General features: G+C 40.1%; 1 protein-coding gene across 2 annotated transcripts in view; it reads left to right on the forward strand.

Annotated features, from left to right (window-relative positions):
• ADGRA3 (adhesion G protein-coupled receptor A3) overlaps nucleotides 1-25,141 on the forward strand; it is a 47,181-nt gene that overhangs the window by 17,153 nt on the left and 4,887 nt on the right. Inside the window, exons 3-16 of one of the 2 annotated variants that reach the window (XM_035112025.2) lie at nucleotides 3,874-3,945; nucleotides 4,636-4,707; nucleotides 6,074-6,145; nucleotides 6,694-6,854; nucleotides 7,289-7,502; nucleotides 7,768-7,932; nucleotides 14,065-14,266; nucleotides 15,756-15,905; nucleotides 19,531-19,692; nucleotides 19,991-20,194; nucleotides 21,160-21,373; nucleotides 21,504-21,712; nucleotides 23,794-23,909; nucleotides 24,942-25,065. In XM_035112025.2, coding sequence (XP_034967916.2) covers nucleotides 3,874-3,945; nucleotides 4,636-4,707; nucleotides 6,074-6,145; nucleotides 6,694-6,854; nucleotides 7,289-7,502; nucleotides 7,768-7,932; nucleotides 14,065-14,266; nucleotides 15,756-15,905; nucleotides 19,531-19,692; nucleotides 19,991-20,194; nucleotides 21,160-21,373; nucleotides 21,504-21,712; nucleotides 23,794-23,909; nucleotides 24,942-25,065 — 2,137 coding nt within the window. Of the gene's footprint in view, nucleotides 1-3,873; nucleotides 3,946-4,635; nucleotides 4,708-5,697; nucleotides 6,146-6,693; nucleotides 6,855-7,288; nucleotides 7,503-7,767; nucleotides 7,933-14,064; nucleotides 14,267-15,755; nucleotides 15,906-19,530; nucleotides 19,693-19,990; nucleotides 20,195-21,159; nucleotides 21,374-21,503; nucleotides 21,713-23,793; nucleotides 23,910-24,941; nucleotides 25,066-25,141 lie in introns of those variants that run through there. The other variant, XM_060278949.1, reaches the window with a different exon arrangement.

A 25,141-nucleotide genomic window follows, 5' to 3' on the forward strand; every position in this document is an offset into this window, starting at 1 on the left:
TGCAAAGGGTTGAATCCAATACATTTTGCATGCAACACAGCCCTGTAGTCTCTTTATGCAGTTCAACAGGAGCTGAAAGATATTTGAGGAAAGGATTTAACATTTCTTTCATTTTGTGTTCATCCCAAATACCACATTTTCCTTAGAACCAGAAAGTAATGTAGAACATAAATAAATAGGCTGTCGTTTTGTGGCTCAAACATGAAGAGCATAATCAAGCACAGAGTTATGTACTTAAGTCCCTTCTAATCATTGAGCTTAGGCATGCCTAATGTTTTGTTGAATTGCATCCAATGGGTATAAATGTGGCATTTTACAAACTTTGGCAGTTCTAATGATCTCTTTAGGAGCTTATAACCATATATCCAGGAGCTTTCATTAATTGATTGTCTGGATACATGTTGCTTCGCTTAGTAGCTTGTTCAAGTGGGAAGTGACTGCTATCTATTTTAGGAAATGCAGCAGTTGCTGAGAGAGAATGTAAACCTGCAAAGTGCATCTTTGTAGCATGTCAACAGATGTTTTTGATGCAGAATACAGTACCTGGTACCTTAAAATGTATTATTTGCTATGGTGCTTGGGAATTTGTATGTTGTTCCAGGCTTGATTCTTTGTGGCCCAGGTCAGCATCTAGATTCACTTTTCAAGAAGCTGTGTCCTAAGGGCACAGCTTCACAGAGCCCTTTTGACTCTTAGTTGGCAAGTTTGGGGGTCAAACAGTATCCCCCAAAAGGCTGCATTTGGGTAGCCCTGCCAGTTATTCATCCCAGTCTACTTTAATTCTTCCTGAAGCCCCGTGTTGAGGTTTTTATTGAAGACTGTTTGCTGTTGTCATGATTTACCATCATTTCCCCAAAGCTTCTATTTACTATTTTGCTTTCTCTGATAAACTTTACTCAATATTTTGTCTTGGACGTGAAACTGACCACAGTATAATGTTAAAGATCACTATCAGAAGATCATCATCATTCTTTATTAAATTTGAATACTGTCCCTCATCCAAAGATCCCAGGGTGGTTCACAACAGAAAAATATAAAAAAGTATTGTGGACCTGAACACTTTATAGGTCAGCACCAGCACTTTGCATTGGGCCTGGAAACTAATTGGCAGCCAGTGCAGTTGGGCCAGGATTGGTGTAATATCCTCAAACCATCTTGCCCCAGTGAGCAAGCAGCTGGTCACCAAATTCTGCACCAGCTGAAGTTTCCAAACTGTCTTCCGAGGCAGCCCTATATATAATGTGTTCCAGTAATCTAACCTATAGATTAGATTACCTATGTGGAACAAAGTGATGATATTCCAGCTGAACTATTTAAAATTTTAAAAGATGATGCTGTTAAGGTGCTACACCCAATATGCCAGCAAGTTTGGAAAACTCAGCAATGGCCAGAGGATTGGAGAAGATCAGTCTACATCCCAATTCCAAAGAAGGGCAGTGCCAAAGAATGCTCCAACTACCGCACAATTGCGCTCATTTCACACGCTAGCAAGGTTATGCTTAAAATTCTACAAGGCAGGCTTAGGCAGTATGTGGACCGAGAACTCCCAGAAGTGCAAGCTGGATTTCGAAAGGGCAGAGGAACCAGAGACCAAATAGCAAACATGCGCTGGATTATGGAGAAAGCTAGAGAGTTCCAGAAAAACGTCTACTTCTGCTTCATTGACTATGCAAAAGCCTTTGACTGTGTCGACCACAGCAAACTATGGCAAGTTCTTAAAGAAATGGGAGTGCCTGATCACCTCATCTGTCTCCTGAGAAATCTCTATGTGGGACAAGAAGCTACAGTTAGAACTGGATATGGAACAACTGAGTGGTTCAAAATTGGGAAAGGAGTACGACAAGGTTGTATATTCTCTCCCTGCTTATTTAACTTATATGCAGAATTCATCATGCGAAAGGCTGGACTAGATGAATCCCAAGCCGGAATTAAGATTGCCGGAAGAAATATCAACAACCTCAGATATGCAGATGACACAACCTTGATGGCAGAAAGCGAGGAGGAATTAAAGAACCTTTTAATGAGGGTGAAAGAGGAGAGCGCAAAATATGGTCTGAAGCTCAACATCAAAAAAACCAAGATCATGGCCACTGGACCCATCACCACCTGGCAAATAGAAGGGGAAGAAATGGAGGCAGTGAGAGATTTTACCTTCTTGGGCTCCTTGATCACTGCAGATGGTGACAGCAGTCACGAAATTAAAAGACGTCTGCTTCTTGGGAGAAAAGCAATGACAAACCTAGACAGCATCTTAAAAAGCAGAGACATCACCTTGCCGACAAAGGTCCGTATAGTTAAAGCTATGGTTTTCCCAGTAGTGATGTATGGAAGTGAGAGCTGGACCATAAAGAAGGCTGATCGCCGAAGAATTGATGCTTTTGAATTATGGTGCTGGAGGAGACTCTTGAGAGTCCCATGGACTGCAAGAAGATCAAACCTATCTATTCTTAAGGAAATCAGCCCTGAGTGCTCCCTGGAAGGACAGATCGTGAAGCTGAGGCTCCAATACTTTGGCCACCTCATGAGAAGAGAAGAATCCTTGGAAAAGACCCTGATGTTGGGAAAGATTGAGGGCACTAGGAGAAGGGGACGTCAGAGGACAAGGTGGTTGGACAGTGTTCTCGAAGCTACGAACATGAGTTTGACCAAACTGCGGGAGGCAGTGCAAGACAGGAGTGCCTGGCGTGCTATGGTCCATGGGGTCACGAAGAGTCGGACACGACTAAACGACTAAACAACAACAACAACAACATGTGGAACAAAGGTGCATGAATAAAGTTTGCTGGTGTCATAAAGGAACCCTCACCCCAGTCCAATATCTTATATGGAATTATTAATCTGACAGTCATAACTTCATTATTGTTGTGCAGTTTGGCACCAGTGAGCAGCACTGAGATTTGGGGAGAAAGTGAATACCTTGTGTTGTTTAGTGATGAGTTAGATGAACATGGTAATGAAAACCCAGTGTTCATCTATTGAATAAGATTTCTGGAGTAATCAGACATAATATACTTTCTATTCTGTGTATGTTATTGATCTCAAGGTAAGAGCAAAAAAAAAAGAATTCTGGTTTTCAGACATGAAATTTATTTTATTTGTCATCATTACTTCATTGTTACTTTTTAGTTTACTGTGTCATTGAGAGACCTTTTGTTTCAAATTAGATGTAAACTCTTTGGGCACAATTTTTCTCAACATGGGTATAAGAATCCCAGTAGGGAAGAACAGATTTGCTTTCCCACTCTTGCCTTTGTACCTGCACCAGTGTGGATGCACACCAGAGATTTATGGGAGGTAATGGGATGTTGACTCTCTCTCTCTCTCTCTCTCTCTCTCTCTCTCTCTCTCTCTCTCTCTCTCTCTCTCTCTCCCCCCCCCCCCCCATGAACATGTCCAAGCTTTAGTGGAGGAAGCCTGCTGTAGAACTGCATGTGTTCCAAAGATGTGCTATTGGGAGGAGATGGCAAGGCTTTGTTAAGCCTTTTGGAGACTCCTCTGTATGCAGGCATTTTGCTCACGTGGGGAAAGATTAAATCCTTTGGCTTTTTTTTTTTAAAGAGTTTTCTGCTTCTAACTCAGCTCAGATTCAGGTTGTTTAACATTGAGTCAGGATAATGGAAGAAATATCACCACAAAAAACAATGGTTAAGGCTGATATCAACATTCGTAACTTAGGCTGGAAATCAGTGGAAGGATTTCATTCAAACCCATTTCTCTGAAGAAAATATTTAAATCAAGAAGTGGGTATTTAATTTCCCCCCACCTATGTTATATTATAAAGTGGTTATCCAGCTTGTAAATTTAGTCATAATACGACTTTTCTATCATAATCTGTACACTTTGGAAATTTTCTTTTTTTCTTTTTTTAAACAGGGACCTTAAGAACAATCTCATTAGCACTATAGATCCAGGAGCTTTTGTTGGACTTTCATCTCTAAAAAGACTGTAAGTATTTACATTTGTTAACCTGGAATTAAATGGAAAGTCAGAAGGTAGAAATTTAAATGTAGTCTGAACTAAAGCTTCTCTGATCTTTTAAAAAAGCCTTTAAGCCATAGGCACAAGGCCTCTTACTTTGCAATGTCATATTACTGTTGTTTAAATGTATACTGTTCACTGTTCTAGAGTACTGTATGCAGTTCTTGTTGCCCCATCTTTTTAAAAAAGTTGATCTGGAGAAGGTATAGAAATCATAAGGTGCTTGGGCATTTTATTTTATTTTTTTAGAATAAAATTATGCAGTGCTCTTCTCTCCCTCCATTATTATATCCAGGAAATTGTGTGTTTTAAGACATACACACTTACCTAGGAATTGGCCTGAGTGAACTCAGAGGGACTTGCTTATGTATAGATAATAGTCTTCCCTGCAAATCTGACTTATTGAATGACCAGCACTGTCATTTTAGCTAGGATTCAAATGGACACCCCCCAAATTTGGTGCCTTACAGAACAATCCAACTATGTCTATGCAGAAGTAACTCATATTGGATTCCAATGGGCTTGCTTGATCACAGTCTAAATTCTGGTTTTGATTACTGATTTTTTGGGGTGAATTAAAATTACTTGAATTAAATTATGAGTTACGTGTTACATGGTGAAATGAAGCATTTCGGGGGTCTTTTTCCTTTCTGGCAGAGACTTAACAAACAACCAAATAGGATGCCTGAATGCAGATATATTTAAAGAACTCGCAAATCTTGTTCGGTTGTAAGTATCATTCTGTTAAATATTTTTTTAGCATTAATTTAAATTAAGCTTTTAGTAAACTCCTTTGCTAGCTAAATTAGTAGTCTACTGTTCATATAAGGATTTCAAAATCCTTATCTGGAATTCTGATTTACAAACCATGTATTCCTAACTCAAAATAAACACACACACCATTATAAACTTATGTTCCACATTATTCACCCAAAGGTTCACCTTCCCCTGCTGCGATTGTTTGGCCAATTGCACTGTACAGTGGAACTTCGGTTTACGCCAGGGGTCAGCAAACTTTTTCAGCAGGGGGCCGATCCACTGTCCCTCAGACCTTGTGGGGGGCTGGACTATATTTTGAAAAAAAATATGAATGAATTCCTATGCCCCACAAATAACCCAGAGATGCATTTTAAATAAAATGACACCTTCTACTCATGTAGAAACACCAGGCAGGCCCCACAAATAACCCAGAGATGCATTTTAAATAAAATGACACATTCTACTCATGTAAAAACATGCTGATTCCTGGACCGTCCAAAGGCCGAATTTAGAAGGCAATTGGGCCACACCCGGCCCCCGGGCCTTAGTTTGGGGACCCTGGTTTACGCCTACCTCCGTTTACGAACACCGCGGACCTGGAAGTGTTTACATCTGGGTTCTGTGGCGTCGGATGCACAGACACGATCTGTGCAGTTCACGCATGCGCAGAAGTGATCTGCACAGCGCATGCATGCACAAAAGCGCTCTATTGGTGTTTCGTGCATGCGCAGAAGCGTGCCTTCGGTGAGCGAATGCCTCCGTGGAACGGATTGCGTTTGCAAACCGAGGTACCACTGTAATACTTTTTCTCTGTGGTGGCCTGGCTAGACAGAGAACTAGACATGGGTGAGACACATGCATACCAGTACTTGCTTAAGGGGCAGCCCCCACCATAATGATGGTTTGTGTAATGAGTTACAATTGGAAATGAGAATAATCTACTTTTTTGATCCATAATAGCACAAGTCTTTCTCTGAAGCTGACCAAACACTTGCTATGTACTAATAGCAATCTCAGTCTTCCTAGTGCTGATCCAAAAAAGCACCATAAGAGGAAGATATCAGGTGGCTTGGGAGTGCCAAGGTTTGCAGAAATACAAAATACCTTTAGGTAAAATATACTGGAGGGAGGGAGAGATAAACTCCCAAAAGCCAGCTAGTAAGGATTGAGTTCGCTCTGTGGGCATGGAATGCTCGCAGTTGGGGAGGTTGGGCATGAAAAACGGGGGTGGGGAGGAGAAAGAATTAAATCCTGAATAACAGCACCCCACACTGCAACAAGTTTGTTGTCGGTCCCACTTGTACGTATCTAATGTCACGGTTTTAAACTTTCCTAGAAATCTTTCAGGAAACCTATTTGCATCACTTGCACAAGGAACCTTTGATCATCTTACATCACTGAAATCTCTGTAAGTGTGAATCCGGGTGAGGGGGTTTTTGGTGTAATTTTGAAAGCTAAAAGATACTGGTTTTAAAATTAAGTACAGAACATAACCAAATTAGATTTCATTTTATTTTACTGCAAAGCCAGTATTGCCTCAGGCATTATGATGATGATGTTGTTGTTGTTGCTTAAAACTACAAGTGTTGTACTGAGCAAGTATGAACTTCAGGAATATTAACGGCACCTCCCAGGTGTCCTGTGGCATATAAGAATTCCTTCCAGATAACCAAGTGTGAAAGGATAACCAAGTGTGAAAGTTTTGGCAAACGGAAGAGTTGGTGGCTGTTCTTTGGGCCACTGTAATGATACAAGTGACTTAAGAAGGTATGCATGGACAATGAGCTTCTGAATTTATATGGCCAAAATACCTAGAGTATTTTCAGTAATGCAGAGTTGGGCTGTTGATTTATTACAAATATTTGGAAATAGCTCAGTTATATACACCAAATTTATACCAGTTTCAATGGGATTTGCCTCCTTAAAAAACAAAAATATGTCTTTTGTTTGTTCCAGTGAATTTCAGACTGATTATCTGCTTTGCGACTGTAATATGTTGTGGATGCAGCAGTGGTTGCAAGAAAGAAATATAACTGTTCGTGAGACCAGATGTGCTTACCCCAAGTCACTGCAGGCTCAACCAGTTTTGAGTGTTAAGCAAGGTCTTCTAACTTGTGGTAAGAACATTATAACAAAGCAATGCTGATTTTTTAAATAACTATTACCAAGTGCACCTTTCCCTTCTTCCCACTCAATTTGGTGATTTGCACTAGCCCCAGGGCCTAAGTGTTCTTTCTTGAAAAAATAAGTTTAGCCCATTTCCCCCCTCTGTCTTTGTGGACAACCAGTGTGATGTGACATACCACTTTAGGTGCTATTCTTGAATTTAAATGAATATTTCCAATATACCATAAGACCAGGTTTGCTGGTAGTTTGAGAATCTTTAACTTGCAGTAAGTGCTATCTAATATTTTGTAACTATCATCCCTTTTAGGCTGCTGCTGCTGCTGGTTATATGACATGGAAATTCTCTAAAAGAAAATTTTATTTTACATTCAGTGAATACATTATATTTATCTAAAACATGGTGTTTTGTTTCAATGGAATACAGACCCCCCTCTGGAATTACCATCTTTCTACATGACTCCCTCTCATCGTCAGGTTGTATTTGAAGGAGACAGCCTGCCTTTCCAATGTATGGCTTCGTATATTGATCAGGACATGCAGGTTCTGTGGTACCAGGATGGGAAGATAGTTGAAACTGATGAATCCCAAGGCATTTTTGTTGAAAAAAACATGATCCATAACTGCTCACTCATTGCAAGGTGAGGATTTTGGCTGTAGTTTCTTGTAGAACAGGTGGCCAACTTGTGGCCCATCAGATGTTATTGGGCTCCAGCTCCCATCATCCCTGACCATTGGCTGTGTTTCCTGGGACTGATCGAAGTTGGAGTCAAATGACATCTGGCCGGCCTTATGTTTGCAAGCTCTATTCTAGTAGATATCTTTGGCAAAGCAGGCATTTATTCACCTTTTTTTAAAAAAAATTGTTTACTTGCTCTTGAATGCTGGTTTTGCCTCTTACCTTAGTGCTCTGACCATCTCAAACATTCAAGCTGGATCTACTGGAAACTGGGGGTGTCATGTGCATACCAGACGTGGGAATAATTCAAGGACTGTTGACATAGTGGTATTGAACAGCTCTGCTCAGTACTGCCCGCCGGAAAGAGTTGTCAACAACAAAGGCGACTTCAGGTTGGTGATGACAGCTTTGAAGGAGAATGTGTCTGTTGCTCTTACAGATTGCTTTTGAGTTCAAATGTTACCTGATTCTGTTCTCCTTTATGATAAAGGTTGAGTTATCTTGACTCTCAGTTGCATTAGATAAGGAAATGAAGAGCTAGTGGGCCTCCTTGGTGGGAGAAAGCCATCACAACTCCTTCAGATTAAAAATAACAAGTTAAATGTACAAAGCTAGTAGTAATGTAGAATTAGTAGCCTAAATAAAAAGTTGCTGAGGTGGACTGAGATATAAAACTTTGTCTAGAAACACCGCTTAGATTATTTAAGGGGTGGAAACCTCACACGAAGAGGCCAAATCCAGCCCTCCCAGCCTCTGTGTGGCTCTTCAGATAATTCCTATGGCACATCCCTTACTTTATACCTTCGGATCTCAAATTTCAGCAGCGCCCTGTGCGACGACAAAATTTGGTGCCTCTTGAGCTCCATTCTAAATAATAGTTGCTGCATCCCCTGCAGCGCCCCCAAGTCTCTGCTCCCAGTGTGACTGAACCAGTCACACTTCCCTAAATCTGCCTCAGTTCATACCCTCCTTATGTGTTTTTGCCTGGCTAGAATGTGATCACTCTTCCTGGTTGCCTTAATGGAAAATAGAGAGGAATGTCCTGTACAAAGGTAAAATGTACATTTGCCTCTTTGCCCAGCTTTGCCTCTGGAAGGTTGCCCAGATGAGAATGTGGCCCCTTGACTGAAGAAGGTTCCCTGCTCTTGGTTTATTTGTTCAGTCATTTAAAACCAGTTTGCATATTACTGTGAAACAACTGTTCAAGCAGTAAGTACAATAGATGTAACAACCACTATCTATATCTAGGCAGTGTTAATTACTGTTGGACATTGCAACACTCATCTTCATTTTGCACTTGTTTCTTTCTTCACCTTTTCCATTCTGACCTCTTTGCTGCTGGTTACACTAACAGCACATTGCCTCTGGAGGTGCCAGCCATAACAGTTAGAGTCTCTCTGTGTAAGGTAATGCCTTTTCTAACTTACGTCTGTTGCACCGTATAGCAGTAGTGCGTACTGTGAAGTGAAGTAAGTCAGCGTAGAGGCCATTTGTCTTTTGATTTTTGTTAGCCTGTCCCTGTCATTCTCTCTCCCCACTTCCAATTCAGGATCACTTTGCATAGAATGATTTGGTACATGGATATCACTTCCATGTGGGGGAAACATACATATACTATGCACTGCAGGATACAAGACTCCACCACTTAGAAGGCTTTTGTCAAGTGGCATATAAACCTTGTCAAGTAAATGAATAAAATGCCTTTATTTCAAGTTAAGGCTTAATACCTTGCATGTATAGCCCGCAAATCGTTTATTAGCTTGCTTGTTTGCTTGCCTATCTGTACGAAAATCATTTGTGAGACATTGACTTGGCTTGCGTGTCATATTAAAACATAGGTGAAGTAAACTATGGTTTAAGCCAGGGGTCCCCAAACTTACCCGGCTTCAGGCTGGTGCCTGCAGCGCCGATCATGCAGAGGGCGGGGGAGCATGCGCCCATTTGCGTGCGTGCACGCTATTTACAGCGCACTTCCGGGTTGGAGGAGCACTGGAAATAGCTTGTGTGCATGCGCACGGGCCTCCTCCAACTCACAATTGCGCCGAAAATAACGCGCATGCGCACAAGCTGTTTCCAACGCTCCAGCCACCCAGAAGTGGGCAGCCGCGCCGCATCATTAAGAGCGAGCCACAGTTTGGGGAAGCCTGGTTTAAGCTGAATGAGTAACATGCTGCTCAAATATTGTTGCTTTAATCTTCTTCCCTGCTCATACTGCACAGTGAAGGAAATGGCTGTTGTATGTGAACCTGGGCTTGTGGTTTGTTTCTTGAGTGAAACAAAGATTTGTTCTTGGCTTAGCACTCGTGGTTTGTTTGAGGGAAACAAACCACAATTGTATGTTGTTCGCACGTAATGACAAGCCAGGCTCTGACTTGTTTCCTTCCTAGCTCAGTCCTCTCAAGGCTTTGGTGCTTATATACTGGTCCATTTGACATACAAACTGGAATTGATTGTTCAAAAGAGGGAATGAAAGACCCCCCTTTTGCCTGTTTTACTTTCAAGCATTTCTTGCTTGTCAGAGGTGACCAGGTGAGTTTACAGGAAGATTATGCCCTTATATGCTCAAAATATATGTTAGGTTTGCATTGGTCACCTTTTCAATAAGACATGGATCAAAACTACTCTAATTATGTGTACCTAAGGGAGATTGGTACTTTTGGTTCTCCAACCTTCAATTACTGCATCACAGATCTCTGCTGAAATTGAGAGGTGCTTTAAAAGCAATTTGTGATACAACATTTGGAGGAAGTGGCCTGTGTGTGTGGTATTTCAACAGTTCAAAGATGAAAGGTGTAAAATTTCATTAGCCATCTCCAGGCCTTTAAATGCCTCAAGTAGTTATTTGGAGCCAAGCCATGTCTGCCCTTCTCCTGTTACTTTAGTCCTTTCCCTGGTGCAACTTTTTCCATTTATAGGAAATGCTGCGTTGAGTTGAGAAGATAAAAAATATATAAGAAAGTTTCTGGCAGTGTTTATGAAAAAAATAGGCGGAGGAATTTAAATAACTTTAAAAATACAATTGTGAATTGTTCATTTTGGACTTGCAATTAGAGGTAAAAACAGATGGAAAAGCTTGTTTTTTGAGCATTCTCTATTAAATTAACCTGTGCTTAGCAGTGATTGTTCAGTTTAATAGGATTTTGCCTCTCTGGAATTCATTGGAAGGAAACACAATTTCTGGAAACATTAATTTTATCAGGAGGTTCGCTAGAGTTGGGTTTACTGCAAAAAACCTTCTATCTGTGGTATAGAAAAAGCAATAACAAAGGGCTATATTTCACCTTTTGAGGCCATACAGAAAGCAGGCTCTGACTTGTAAAGGAAATTATTCTGAGCAGATGGCTGTAAATGCACCTAGGAACATTTACCTTTATTGTTCTTGGTTTGGACGGCTACAGCATAGTTGGAAGTGTCTATTTTGATTCTGCTTAGAAGCTATTTCATACTGAAGTAGAAGAACTTAAATGCATCTCTTCTCCAGGGAGAAAATAGTATATTCAAGCAAAAAAAGAAGTACATATGTATTAGCTATACTTCATTCATTTCAGTTTGATTGTCCTTTTCAAATTGAAAAAAGACTAGCTCAGTATTTACGCAGCAATATACTTTTCTACAACTGCATTTATTTTGTGCATCATGCACAAACAGAATCCAGTTAGTTCTCACCATGGCAAAATATAAATTAGCAAACCAATTTTGAAAAACCATTCAGGTTTATTTTAGCACATCTTTCTTTCAGGATTTTTCTGAAAATAGTTAAGAACATAGCAGTTCTGGTGAATCAAACCAAAGGTTCGTCTAATCTAGCATTCTGTTTTCAGCAATGGCCTGCTGAATATTTCTGGAATGCCTACAGAAAGGGCAGGAAGGCAAGAGCTGTCTCCCTTTGTTTTTCCCTTGATAGTTTCGCAGTTCACAGGCTCTGAACATAAAAGTTCCATTTTTCTGTTAAGTCTAATAGCCACTGATCTATTCTCTATGAATTTAACTGCTTCTTTTCTAAAACCCATGTTAGCCTTTGGCACTCATTCAGTTGGTAGGAATGTGTGATAGGGTTTCCGCATGAGATGCCTTCTTGCCCTGGGAGATTTTTGTAGCCTATCTAAGGCTTCTCTGCACAAAACTGAAAACTTTGTTGTCCTGGCAGACTTCTGGTCTGTAGGTGTTTGGCATAGAACTGTTCCTTTGCTTGTTTTAGCTTAGCTTGAGTTCTCTACTGCTGTTTGTTTATTTAATTTTGTTTACTGTTTACTGTGCTTGCCTTTAATATTTCCACAAAAAATATTGATTGTGTGGTGTAAGCCAAATTGCGTGCCTCAATTCAGGATACGTATGTTTTAAATAGCATCATTCTGGCAGTGAATTTCGCAAGTTTGTGAATTTTCTGTTCTGAATTTACTAGCCATCAATTTCATTGAGTTGTCCCCAAGTTCTATCATTCATTATATGCCAGGAAGAAAATTTATATTATAATCTCCACCCTGTTCATAATTTTGGAAACCTCTATTGTTTCTTTCCCTTGGTCCTTTTTCTGCACCTAAAAAGCTCCAAATGCTTTTTATCTTTTCCTTGTAGAGAATAGAGAAAATATTCTACTGTTCCCTTGATAATTTTCATTGCCCTCTTCTTAATTTTAAAGCAGTCAAAACTGGTGCAATTTACAGTTTTGTAAAGGTTTCTAATAATGAGTCAATATTGTATGTAAAGGATTGTATTGGTGCTCGTCTAAAAATCCAATAAACACATGTGTGTTTTCCATTGTTACTGTTTATCGTCATCAAAGACAAATGGTATCTGTTTTGAGGTCTTAAAATCTTCCCGAAAGACAGTTAAGATTTATACCTAAGGAATAGTTAAACTCATTCACAGGCAAACTCTCAATAAACTAAGTATCAGTAGTTGCGAGAACAGTGTTTCAAAAAAAAAGGCAAACCTATGTTATAATAATAATAACAATAACAATAACAATAACAATAATAATAATAATAATAATAATAATATATTTATACCCAGCCTATCTGGCTGGGTTTCCCCAGCCCCTCTGGGCGGCTTCCAACCGAATATTAAAAACAGTATAGCATCAAACATTAAAAACTTCCCTAAACAGGGCTGCCTTCAGTTGTCTTCTAAAAGTAAAATAGTTGCTTATTGCCTTGACATCTGCTGGGAGGGCATTCCACAGGGCGGGTGCCACTACCGAGAAGGCCCTCTGTCTGGTTCCCTGTAACCTCACTTCTCGCAATGAGGGAACCGCCAGAAGGCCCTCGGTGCTGGATCTCAGTGTCCGGGCTGAATGGTGGGGGTGGAGACGCTCCTTCAGGTATACAGGTCCGAGGCCGTTTAGGGCTTTAAAGGTACCAACACTTTGAATTGTGCTCGGAAACGTACTGGGAGCCAGTGTAGATCTCTCAGGACCGGTGTTATTTGGTCCCGGTGGCCACTCCCAGTCACTAGTCTAGCTGCCGCATTCTGGATGTGAACCGTCTGGTATATCAACATTACGTGAATTTGGTATAAACATATGTAAATTAGATACTTTCCACAAGCGCCTAATTAATAATGTAGTTAATTGGTTGATCATTTTCATTGGTTTATCAGTCCTCTAAAACAATCCTGTGCATGTTTATTCAAGAGTAAAACGTACAGATTTCAGTGGGAGTTACTCCAAAACAAGAAAGTGTGCAAAAGATTGTAGCCTTTATGTTTAAAATACAGTAGTGTTTAATATCCTTCATCTTTATCTCTGGTTACCTTTATTGGCCCACTTTACTCTATACTCTCTTTTTAAACAAAAAAGACAACAGGGGTAAGATGGAGTACTCATTGCATCTCCAAGTAATTTAATTAAGTTTCTGTATTATAGCATTGAGAGATTAAAAATATTTTCCACAGAGTTTTTAAGCTCTTTAACATAATCCCTTGAATCATATTACTTGTTCTCTAGTTCTGTCAAAAGTCAAAGTGTTTGATACTTTAATTGACAAGTGCAATTATTATTCTGAATTGAATTGCGGGGCTGCCTCATTTCTCTTTTAAATTATAGCCAAAATGAGAGAAGAATATGATAAAATAATTCTGTTGCTCCCCAAGAATTTTTGTCTTAAACATAAACTTCTACTTAATTACAGGACACAGGACAAACTTTATTTATAAATGTAGCCTGTTGCTCTTCTATTTTAGTTGCAATGCCAATATACTATAAACTTTTGATACCGTAATTACTTTTAAATGAAAATGAAGAGTTCATTTTCACTTTGGGTAGAAAATTGCATGTAACTTCTCTGGTGATTTGGTGTAACCCCAAAAGTCTAAACAGTAGGATATGGAGATTAAAAGGCTCGTAATGTTAACATATGAAGAGCATGCCAGTGATGAAGGCTAGCCAAGTTGAAATTTTATGTGGTTTGCATATATGTAGATTTGAAGTGTGTCTCATTTTGTGATCCAGGCCTTATTTCTTCTGTTTACTTTTTTCCAGAGCGGCCCTGAAAATTTGTCTTAATCTTTTGCCTTCAACTCTTTAGGTGGCCTCGTACGTTGGCAGGTATTACTTCATACCTGGTGTGCACTCGTTACTCAGGTGGCAGTGGAATATATACAGGAAACACTCAGGCTGAGAAGAGAGCTTGGCGCAGATGTGATAGGGGAGGATTTTGGGCCGAAGAGGATTACTCTCGCTGCCAATATACAAATGATGCCACTCAAATCCTGTATATGTTTAATCAGGTTATTCATTCTTTCTCCCAATCTTAACGTAAAATGTTTTGCAAATAAATTCTTGTAAGATTTTTCCATGCTGTCTTTATTCTTCCATCAAGAAGAGGGTTTCCTCTTCAGTGAAGAACCCATGTTTAAAGTGTAATGTGTTATGCCAGGATCCAAATTGCCCTTTTTGTGCCCCTAAGTAAATTCTGTCTGTGCTTGGATGGGTTGCTCATTTCTTCATCCAGATGTAGTTCCTCATCCTTTATCAAATTCTGCCCAATAAGGGTGTTTGATGTTCAGGTGCAGCTTTTCAGGAGTAGATAGCTGCAGTATGAAAGACCTGAAAAGTCTATGTGTCCATGCAGCTTTTTTCAATTTTGCTTGTTCATAAGTATGCCTAGGATACCTGAGGCCCAATATTCGATCATAAACAGGTGGAAAACATGCACTCTCGTTATATTTTCTTTTTGAATGTTAAAGATTTTACTAGCCCACAACTGAATGAAGTAGCTGCTTGGAGAGAAGCTCAGTTTTAACGTATAAGCTTGCATCTTTGTGCAGTGAACCATTAGAAGTTGGTTTTTAAAAGTAAGCATGTTTGTTTGTTACAGCTTACTCCGCAGGATCAGTTTCATATTTATTAGGTCTTCTATCTCACATTTTGCCTGTAGTGACTCACAATATAAATATGTAATATGTGCAGCAAGATTCTCTTACTTGGGTGGCTATTATCAGCTAACATCTGATTATCTTTCTCTCAAAGGAATTGGTGCTAGATAGCCCTGTGACAAGGTCGATTACTGAACATTGCTCCCAAGTTTTTAGGAAATCAGGATTTGCTTCTTTTTTCACTTTGCTGTGCTTACTCATATTTTTGCTAAGGTAGACTAAGGCTGCAATCCTTAAATTGGCCCAAAGGAAGCTGTTGGAAATTTCTGTGGGCATATACATCCTGCTGGCATCATTCCACCATGGGCCTAAATGGGGCCTATTGGGAAAGCCATGAAGTTGCATGAACCTGACCTACTTTATTTCCACAAAGTGTTTCCAAATAGACCATGAAACAATGTCCTGACTGGTGCTGTCAGTTTCTTCCCATTGCAGTCATAGGAAGCAGTTTAAACTTTGTCTGGTTATTGTTTCGTCTCGGTCACATTCAGCTACTTTCATTGACTGCATCTTTCCAGAGCCCCAGCTAGGAGATGTCAGGGGTTGAACCTGGGAACTTTTGCATGCCTTTTACCAGAAATGGAGGAGGTGGGGTTGCGGAAGCAAAGTGGCCTCCCACCCTGGATGCAACTAGCTGGCAATTATTTGGACGTGATAATTTTGGTTTGCCACAGATTCTCCCTCACTACGGCTGCACACAAGCAATAGAATTGCTCTGTTTTGTAAGCTGGTTACATTTTAAACTTCATAAACACGTACCTTTATGACAGATGCTAATGTGAATTGGCACTATTGTTTTGTCTTGGTTATATAATTTATACAATTATTGTGCTCCATACAGATGCCGCTGAACCTTACCAATGCTGTAGCAACAGCTCGACAACTGTTAGCTTACACTGTTGAAGCTGCAAACTTTTCTGACAAAATGGATGTTATTTTTGTGGCTGAAATGATAGAAAAATTTGGAAGATTTGCTGAGAAGTACAAAGAGGTAATTATGTTTTCCTCCAAATCTCTTTTTAAAAATGCCCTTGCTAAAGCTAAACTGCACTATCGGTTAATATCCAAACCTCTTAAAAGCCTTAACTATTTATAAAGGTAAAGGGACCCCTGATCATTAGGTCCAGTCGTGACCGACTCTGGGGTTGTGGCACTCATCTCATGTTATTGGCCGAGGGAGTACAGCAGGCACCCCCAACCTTTGGCCCTCCAGATGTTTTGGACTACAATTCCCATCATCCCTGACCACTGGTCCTCTTAGCTAGGGATCATGGGAGTTGTAGGCGAAAACATCTGGAGGGCCACAGTTTGGGGATGTTTGGAGTACAGCTTCCAGGTCATGTGGCCAGCAGAACCAGAGCAGCACACGTTTACCTCCCCACTGGCGGCACCTATTTTATCTGCCTATTTATCTACTTGCACTTTGACGTGCTTTCGAACTGCTAGGTTGGCAGGAGCAAGGACTGAGCAACGGGAGCTCACCCCATTACGGGGATTCGAACTGCTGACCTTCTGATCGGTAAGCCCTAGGCTCAGTGGTTTAACCCACAGCGCCACCTGCGTCCCTATTTATAAGGATTATTTATAGAGACCAGCTAAATTAGAGTATTCCTCAAATAGCCTTTAAGGGTAAATATGTGCTTGTGGTTAGAGGCTCTCCATTTCACTGTTGAATGTTGGAGACCACAGTGCACTAAATATCTGCACTCAAATCAAAAAGAACCTGGGAACAAATGTTTAAAATTATTCTGGCAAGAGCTGTAGTTTTAGTGTCATGGACTGTGGTTGTGGAGCAATCCAAGTTGTTCATTAAGTGATTGATTTAATGTGACCTAAAATATGTGTAGGCCATGGATTACAGTTTGATTTATTGCATTGTAAGGATGTTGTTTTTCCTTCTGTGATGTATGAGGTCCAGATTGACACAATCTGACACTGTTCTGCCACTGCTTGAAGGCAATAAAAGCTATAAAAATGCCAGACAGAAATTCATGAGCAGTGTTTGTCATAGTAAATGTGGTGATAGACAATGCATTCTTAAAATTACTTAGTGAAACCCAGTTTAGTCTTGCTTTGCTCAGCTATAAAAATCAAGTATGCTAGCTTTCTATTTAAGTATAAATGTTCAGTATATTACATAGTTTACATGGAAGTAAAAATAAGGATTAATGAATTGTGCTTGTGGCATCCATTTGTTGTAACACAGCATTTCTAGGTAAAATTGGAACCTAAAAGCTATAGGGCAACATTATCCATTATTCAGAGCTGCTTCCCACTTATTTATTGGGATTTGTCACAATTGTTTTGGCTATGCAGGTGTTTATTGTAACAAATATTGTGAAGGGCAAATGGCAGGTGCTAAATCCTCAGCACATCCCAGTATGTGTGTCCCTGAGTGTCTTAAGAAGCACATGTTTCATTTATTCGTTAGTTTTTGGCCTCCACGGAAGTTCATGCTGACATACATAAGGGCTTGAATCTTGAGTACCATGAGAAGAAGGAAGTCAAATAGGGACCTTTTTCATCCCCTGCCCCTACACCACCTGTGCCCTCCATAAATCCTCTCTAGAGGCCTCTGCTTGGACGAAGTCCCTTTGCCAATTTTGGCCAATGCACACCTCCCCAAGCAATCTCCCAAGCCTCATTCTATACTATTCAGGAGGGGGTCCCCAACCCCCTAGAGAGGCTTTGGGGGTACAGGTAGCTGCAGAAAGGGGTGGGGGTGCAGGTGACAAAGCCCCCTTCCGTGAACGGCATTCAGAATGCATGGTAGGGTTCTCATGTCAATTTTCCATCCTGAGCAAGCCTTCCTAGCTTCAGCAAATTAGCTGCATTGTATGCCTTTTGACGGTCCTGGGTTTATTTTGTTCCTCCCTTAATCTCTCTAGAAAGCATTTCTGTAAATAATGAAGGCACTGGACACTGGGAAAACTTGATTTTAGGGGCAGGAATATATATACAGTGGTACCTCGGAAGTCAAACAGAATTTGTTCCAGAAGTCCGTTTGACTTCCAAAAGGTTCAGAAGCCACGTCGGACGTTCACAAACTGGAACGTTCACAAAGAACGTTCACAAACTGGAACACTCGCTTCCAGGTTTGCTGCGTTCAGGAGCCAAAACGTTCGAGTTGCAAGGCGTTTGTCAACCAAAGTATGACTGTATACATATTACAGCTTGGCAGGCAGCTTTTTAGAAAAGAAACCAACTAGGCTAAATTTTATTTTTGATGATTTATCCATTAGCCCATGGCGAGGGTATCAAGAAGCTATATGGATCATTGAAACCCCAGCACTTGATGCCTTAGTATCCTGCTCACCCCAGCCTATGTTTTCAAATTTCACTAGGCTCTGGCCATGCATTTTTAGGTTTATTTCAACAGCAATATAAGAAGGAAATTGCTTTTTAAATTTTCCTTTCTTACTTTTTGCTTATTTAATAGAAAAAAATAAAACAAATAATCATATACATCAGGCTGTCTTAAATTCCTAGTTCTACTTCTAAAAACATAAATTTTTCGTGTCTTTATTATGAGTCCAGGCAGGCACGTTTTATGCATTGTTGTACTAAGAGCACTGTAGAATTTGCTTTCTTAGATCAAATTATAAAGAGAGACCAACTACTGTTAGTAGAAAGGCATACATGTGGGCAGCAGCCTCTTCTTTAATCTGAGCTAGTGAACTGCAGTTGAAGAAATAACTGCACATGGGAACTTAGCGAAAGCAAGAGTACTATGAAAATGTCCACAGTCAAAGAAGAAAAAACTCTAAAACACATTCATGAAAAATAGGAAATTATGTGGCATGGAAAAAGGTGTGTATGTGTGTGTGTGTGTGTGTCCATCTCTCTATAACAGGCATCCCCAAACTTCGGCCCTGGGCGGGCAGTGGGGCAGGCTGGCCAACGGTCCTGCTTCTAGGGGGGGCAACTGCCCCCTCTTGCCCCCCCTGCCTACGCCCATGATAAGTGACGACATGTAACAGCAGTAAAGGTTGATAAGGCTATCACTTTTGCAATGCTAAATGAATTAGCTCCTCTAGTGGGATATATGTGTTCTCGTCTATCTAATCCTTTTCTATTATAATATTTTTGAATTGTTAGTGCAGGATTTGTATCTAGTTTCTATGGTGCATGAATGGTCTAGGTCAGGCATCCCCAAACTTTGGCCCTCCAGTTGTTTTGGACTACAATTCCCATCTTCCCTGACCACTGGTCCTGTTAGCTAGGGATCATGGGAGTTGTAGGCCAAAACATCTGGAGGGCCGCAGTATGGGGATGCCTGCTCTATAATATGCCTCAAACAGAATGATGGATATTACAGAGTTAAGTTGTAAACTCAAAAGGGTTTAGTCCTCTGCTAGTGATGATTTTTTTAAAATAAATTTAAATAGGAATGTATGTTACTTAAAAATAGTTACTAAATTAGTGTGCTTGTGTTCAATAAAAAGTGGGTGAGGGTAGAACCGTGTAGTGAGCTCCCTCAGTACATGGAAATGGTGGAATAAAAATGTAATAAAGTGCTGCAGGACAGGGAGAATAAGGTCTGTATTTTTAAAAACTGTATGAAAAATGGTACACAAACATACATGTCAACCTTTCTGATCTCTTTCCTCTGTTAGCTTGGTGACGTGATGGTTGATATTGCAAGTAACATAATGCTAGCTGATGAACGCATTCTGTGGATGGCACAGAGGGAAGCTAAAGCTTGTACCCGAATTGTGCAGTGCTTGCAGAAGATTGCTACATACCGGCTAGCTAATGGAGCTCAGGTTTACTCAACGGTAGGAAATGACACTTTTTATTCGTTGATAAGCACTGCTTTATTTAAATAGTAGATTTTTTTTAAAAAAAAAAATCCATTTTAGTGGAAGCTATTCAACTAAGTAGGATCAGAATATTTGGAATTTTGAAAGGAAATTATGTACTTAAACTGGTTTAAATTACCAATATATAACAGGTTTAAAACATATCCCTCTCTGTGTGTATGTGTCCATCTATCTTATCTATTGTCTATCTATAACTATCTGGAGGCCAGTTCTTGCTTCTGTAGCACAGCATTTGTATGTTTGTTTTCTACAGTATTCTCCAAATATTGCCGTGGAAGCTTATGTAATAAAAGGAACTAGCTTCACTGGAATGACCTGCACTGTGTTCCAGAAAGTGGCGGCAGCAGACCGCACAGGACTTCCTGAATACGGACGAAGAGATCTGGATGGAAGCCTTGATAAGCAACTGGGCTTTAAGTGCAATGTCTCAAATACATTGTCAAGCCTGGCACTTAAGGTTAGATTAAGTGTGTGTGTGAGAGAGAGAGGGGGGGGGGGGAGAATGAATGTGTGTTTGAGGCAATTTATATATTCAGCAGGAAAGCTTTGTTTAAAATATTCTACTTCATACGCACACACAAAAATACACTAACTATTTTGGGGAGAAGGCTAGGCCAAACCCATTCCCCTTGATAGGCTAATTTTCTTTGAGGGAGGCACCCCATCCCTTTTGCAGATTGAAATGTACAGCTCAGGAATAGCTTGATCACTTGATTCTGTTGAATATACAGACTTTGTGTTTGATGCTTGCTAAGCTAACCCTAAAGAAATTATTTTGTATAGATGAAGGTATAAAACAGCTTCCTGTGTCCCTAAACTATTGGTCCATTTAGCTCAGTATTGTCTCTTCAATGACTGGCAGTGACTCTCCATGGTTTCGGGTAGGAATTTTTCCCAGCCCTGCTTTGAGATTACGTAAAAAGTGTATTTTGAGATACAGAGAAAAAGTCCAACTTAACTGGCAAATGGAATTCTTCAAATGTTTTAACAGACAACACAAGGATTTTCTTCTACACTGCCTATGGAATTCTCTTCCTTTATCCTTCATCATTCCTTTAGAACCATCTTCTCTTCCACGAGCTGGATGTGAGGGGAGCTATAACTGGCAACTACTATTCTCAATTTATTTTTCACATCTGCAGTTGCTTCCCCAATAGAATATGTGGATAATTTATTTGAATTTGGTTAACCCTTCCATGTGCTCAGGAGGCTTCAGACATTACTTAGTCAGGTCACGGCAAGCTAACCTCATGGAAGTAATTCCTCACAAAAGAAATGATGTTTTGACAGGCACACCCCTGAGCATACGTTAAGGAAAGGAAACTCTTGAGGGAGGGAGGGAACAACCTATCAAAACAAGAGATGGCAAATAGGAAGCATTGTCTTTTGTTTCAGTATTAACACCACATGTCTGTTTTGCAGAACACAATTGTGGAGGCCTCAATACAACTTCCACCTGCCCTTTTTTCACACAAGCACAAAAGAGAGATCAGGCCAGCAGATGACGCTGTCTACAAGCTTCAACTTATTGCATTTCGCAATGGGAAACTTTTCCCAACGACAGGAAATTCAACAACTTTAGCTGTCGATAGAAAACGCCTTACTGTGGTCACACCGGTTATCCTCACCAAGTTAGGTGTGTTTCTAGCAAATTATCTGTTCCAAGAACTTTTGCCTCTGTTTTTGTCTTTACTCGTAAAATGTCAGTGCTTTAGTTTGCATGTAATAAGATAAAATCCCATTTTCTTTCTTTATAACCAAACAAGATGGCTTGACCTTGCCCCATCAACACACTCCTATCAATGTGACATTGCGGCGCATTGCGCATGGAGCAGATGCTGTTGCGGTGCAGTGGGACTTTGATTTGCTGAATGGGCAAGGAGGATGGAAATCTGATGGATGTCACATTCTTTCTTCAGATGAAAATGTCACTACTATACAGTGCTACTCACTCAGTAACTATGCAGTACTGATGGTATGTGAGCTGTCCATTTTATCCAAATTTATGTGGTTAATATATTTTTCTATCAAAGGTGAAAAGTTTTCATTTATTTAAAGAAGTTCTATGCCTCCTTTGGAAGACCGTGCCTTCCTAAGGCAACTTAGAAAACATTAGTTTCATATACATGGCAGAAATATTGAGGTGATCATGGGCAAAACACAGCCAGCCTTTGCAAATTGGAAGAGGGATTATCTTTTTCTTCTGTGGGGCAATCTGTGCTACAATTCACTGACCTAGGTATGTGTGGACAAGTGAGTCCCTAAAATACAGTGGTACCTCTGGTTACGAGCACTTCAGATTACAAACTCCGCTAACCTGGAAGTAGCTGCTCCTGTGAACTTTGCCCAGGATGTGAACAGAAATAGTGCATCAGCGGCTTGCGCACAGTGGGAAACCCCATTAGCAAAAGCGTGCCTCAGGATAAGAACGGTTTCAGTTTAAGAACGGAACTCCGGAACGAATTAAGTTTGTAACCAGAGGTACCACTGTATTTGATGGTCACTAGCTCACAACAAACTATTTGCACGGCTGCCCTCAGTCTTAATGTACCCTAACAAGCTTCATGATAATTAGGAATAGAATTGTAAAGCAGTTTGGACACTGACACGACTATTGGAACAACAGATAATGAAAAATGACCGGAAGAATCAGAAATCAGGAAGAGCAAAATTTTATTAAGGAATGAGGAAAATACATAATTTATCTTAAAAACCATTGTAATCATTAGTAGGATTGGAATAACACAGTTTAATGTTGAATTTTGGATATAATGAAAATGTAAAAGATTTGGATTACTATAAAAGATGCAGGAGGAAATGGTTAACGAAAGAACCCCCAAAGGGGAGGAAGGAAGTTCAGGAGCTTCTTTGGAATCTTGTTTTTATGTTGGCTGTTGGAAAATTGATTGTAAAATTTTAAACTGAAAAAGTAAAAAACAAAACAAATAAGGAAAAGGAAGCAATAAGTTTCAAGTAATTTATAAGTATCCAAGTTCTTTACAGTAATACCTCGGGTTACGAACGCGATCCGTTCCGGAACGCAGTTCGTAACCCGAATAGTTCGTAAACCGAACGCAATGGGCGCCGCCATTTTGCGCATGCGCAAAGCGCGTTTTTTGCGATTTTTGCGCTTTGCGCATGCGCAGATCGCGCGCGCGCCGCTTCTGTGCACGCGCGCGGGGCAAAAACACTTCCGGGTTTGCGCAGTCCGTAACCCGAACTGTTCGCAAACCGAGGTGGTTGTAACCCGAGGTACGACTGTATTAAGATTGTGATTATGGATTATATCTTCTGTTTTGTCTTTGGATACACATTATCAGTGGGTCTCATAGTTTGTGTATAATAGTTTCCTCTTTGAAGCCCTTACATAAGAAAAGATAAAAGAAATCTATTTTTGAACTGGTGGTATTGACAAGTATTTTTTTAAAAAAACTTAAATCAATATAATCCCGCAACTGAACATTCTTACTCTTTGATTCTTGCAATTACATCTAATCCTTCTATATAAAGGAGCAGCCTACTTGCAAAAAGAAAAAGAAGAAAGAAACATTTCCTACTGTTCAGTTTATATTTAAAGAGGGAATTAGTTTCAAGCAAAATATAACTGTGCCACCTGGAGGAACAAAAATAAATATTATGTTACCTTCTCTGACAAAGATCCATTCATACGAATAAAATTTGACAAGAGTGTTAACCTGGTTAGTTTTAGGAGAGTGTCAGCTACCCCTCAGTTGTTAGCATCACTTCATAAATTTGGCTGTTACATGGTGCTGAGCGACTCATGCAGCCTTAATAATTTCCCCCTTTATCTGCACTATGAACCAGTCTTCTCTTTAAGGACTCCTGATCAAGGACTAGAACTGAGAACTACCAAAGGTGCTAGTGTGCCTTATTAAAGCTCAAATGGGAAGAGCTCTGTTCTGACTGTGCCCAGGTGTTCTGCTGTTCTTTTAATGGTTTCACGGGGCTGTTAGGGGCAGTCTGATTATAACAATCCTTACACCAAATACAGGTGTGTGTGTATGGATTAATCATTTGAATTGTCTTGTCTCTCAGGATTTGTCAGGGTATGCCCAGGCTGTTGACCTCTTACATCCAGTTATCTATGCCTCAGCTGTGATTCTCTTGATGTGCCTCCTGATGATCAAAGTTAGCTACATATACCATCACAGGTATCAAGATTTTTGAATTCGTACTGTCCTATCTAGACAAAGCACAAGTAATTAGTCTCGGATTGCTATATGTACACAGCAGTCCAGCACCAGAAATGTAGACTCAGGTTAAATTAGTAGGTGATGTCATGTTGGTTCGTTTGCTTCAAAGTATCAGGTAGCTGGATAATGGAACGACATGCCTATCAACCACCTTTTCATACGTTCATACCAATAAGAGTAGAATCTACTCCAGATTCATTCTCAATCTGTGTTATATTTTTCAACTTGCAGGGCTGTTTCAAACATACCTTTGGTAATCTCGGGGCGGGGGGGGGCACTCTTTCTGCATTTACATGTATTGCCTGTTACAATCTACACTTAAAGGGAGTTGTTTTCTTTAAGGGGTTCAAATCCCCTCCTCAACCAAAACAAAATGATTAATCTGTTACTTAAACAACTTCCTTACAGGAAGCTACTGCATTCTGGGCCGCCGTTAGATGATGTATAAATTAGTGGGACAGTTTTTTCATATGGCTCAACAAAAACCAAATTGCTTACCCAATAGCAAGCAAATTATAAAACGTAGATTAACATCGGAATGGTAAATTTTCTGATTTATGCTACAATTCTAATAATTTATCCCAGTGTACTTAAAGAAGCCTTGGGGTTTCTTGGAAAATTCAGAGAGATCTCAGTAAGAGAGTAGTAACGACAAGCAAGCTTTCCTGAAAGTGCAGCTGTTAGCTGCATTTAGGGCACTCTGTTCACATTGGTTGATAAGGCTGAATAGCTATGACGGCTGTGGAAAGCATTCCATGAAGGCACAAAGTATTTAAATACTGATTTAGCTGTTAATGCTATATCCAGATGCATTTCCTAGGGAGGGCATTCCTCTGTGATTTGGCATTGCTGAATTCAGTTTTCATAATACAGACCCATATAGATTCAGGTTGATGCAACTTGCATGATTCTGGTTAAAAAATATATGCTTGTATAATTGAACATTTGAGCACTTGTATAAAGAATGGCTTTGCTTCTGTTGTTTAACAGTGTCATCAGGATCAGCCTTAAAAGTTGGCACATGTTAGTTAACCTCAGCTTTCATATTTTCCTGACTTGTGTGATGTTTGTTGGAGGCATTACCCAGAGCAAGAATGCTAGCATCTGCCAAGCAGTAAGTAAAACTGTGTGTTGAGAAAACTAATAAAAGAAATAGTAATAAAGAGCACTGGGTTGGGGTGGGGTGGGGG

This window comes from Zootoca vivipara, chromosome 9 (genome assembly GCF_963506605.1).
Source record: "Zootoca vivipara chromosome 9, rZooViv1.1, whole genome shotgun sequence".
Lineage (NCBI taxonomy): Eukaryota > Metazoa > Chordata > Lepidosauria > Squamata > Lacertidae > Zootoca > Zootoca vivipara.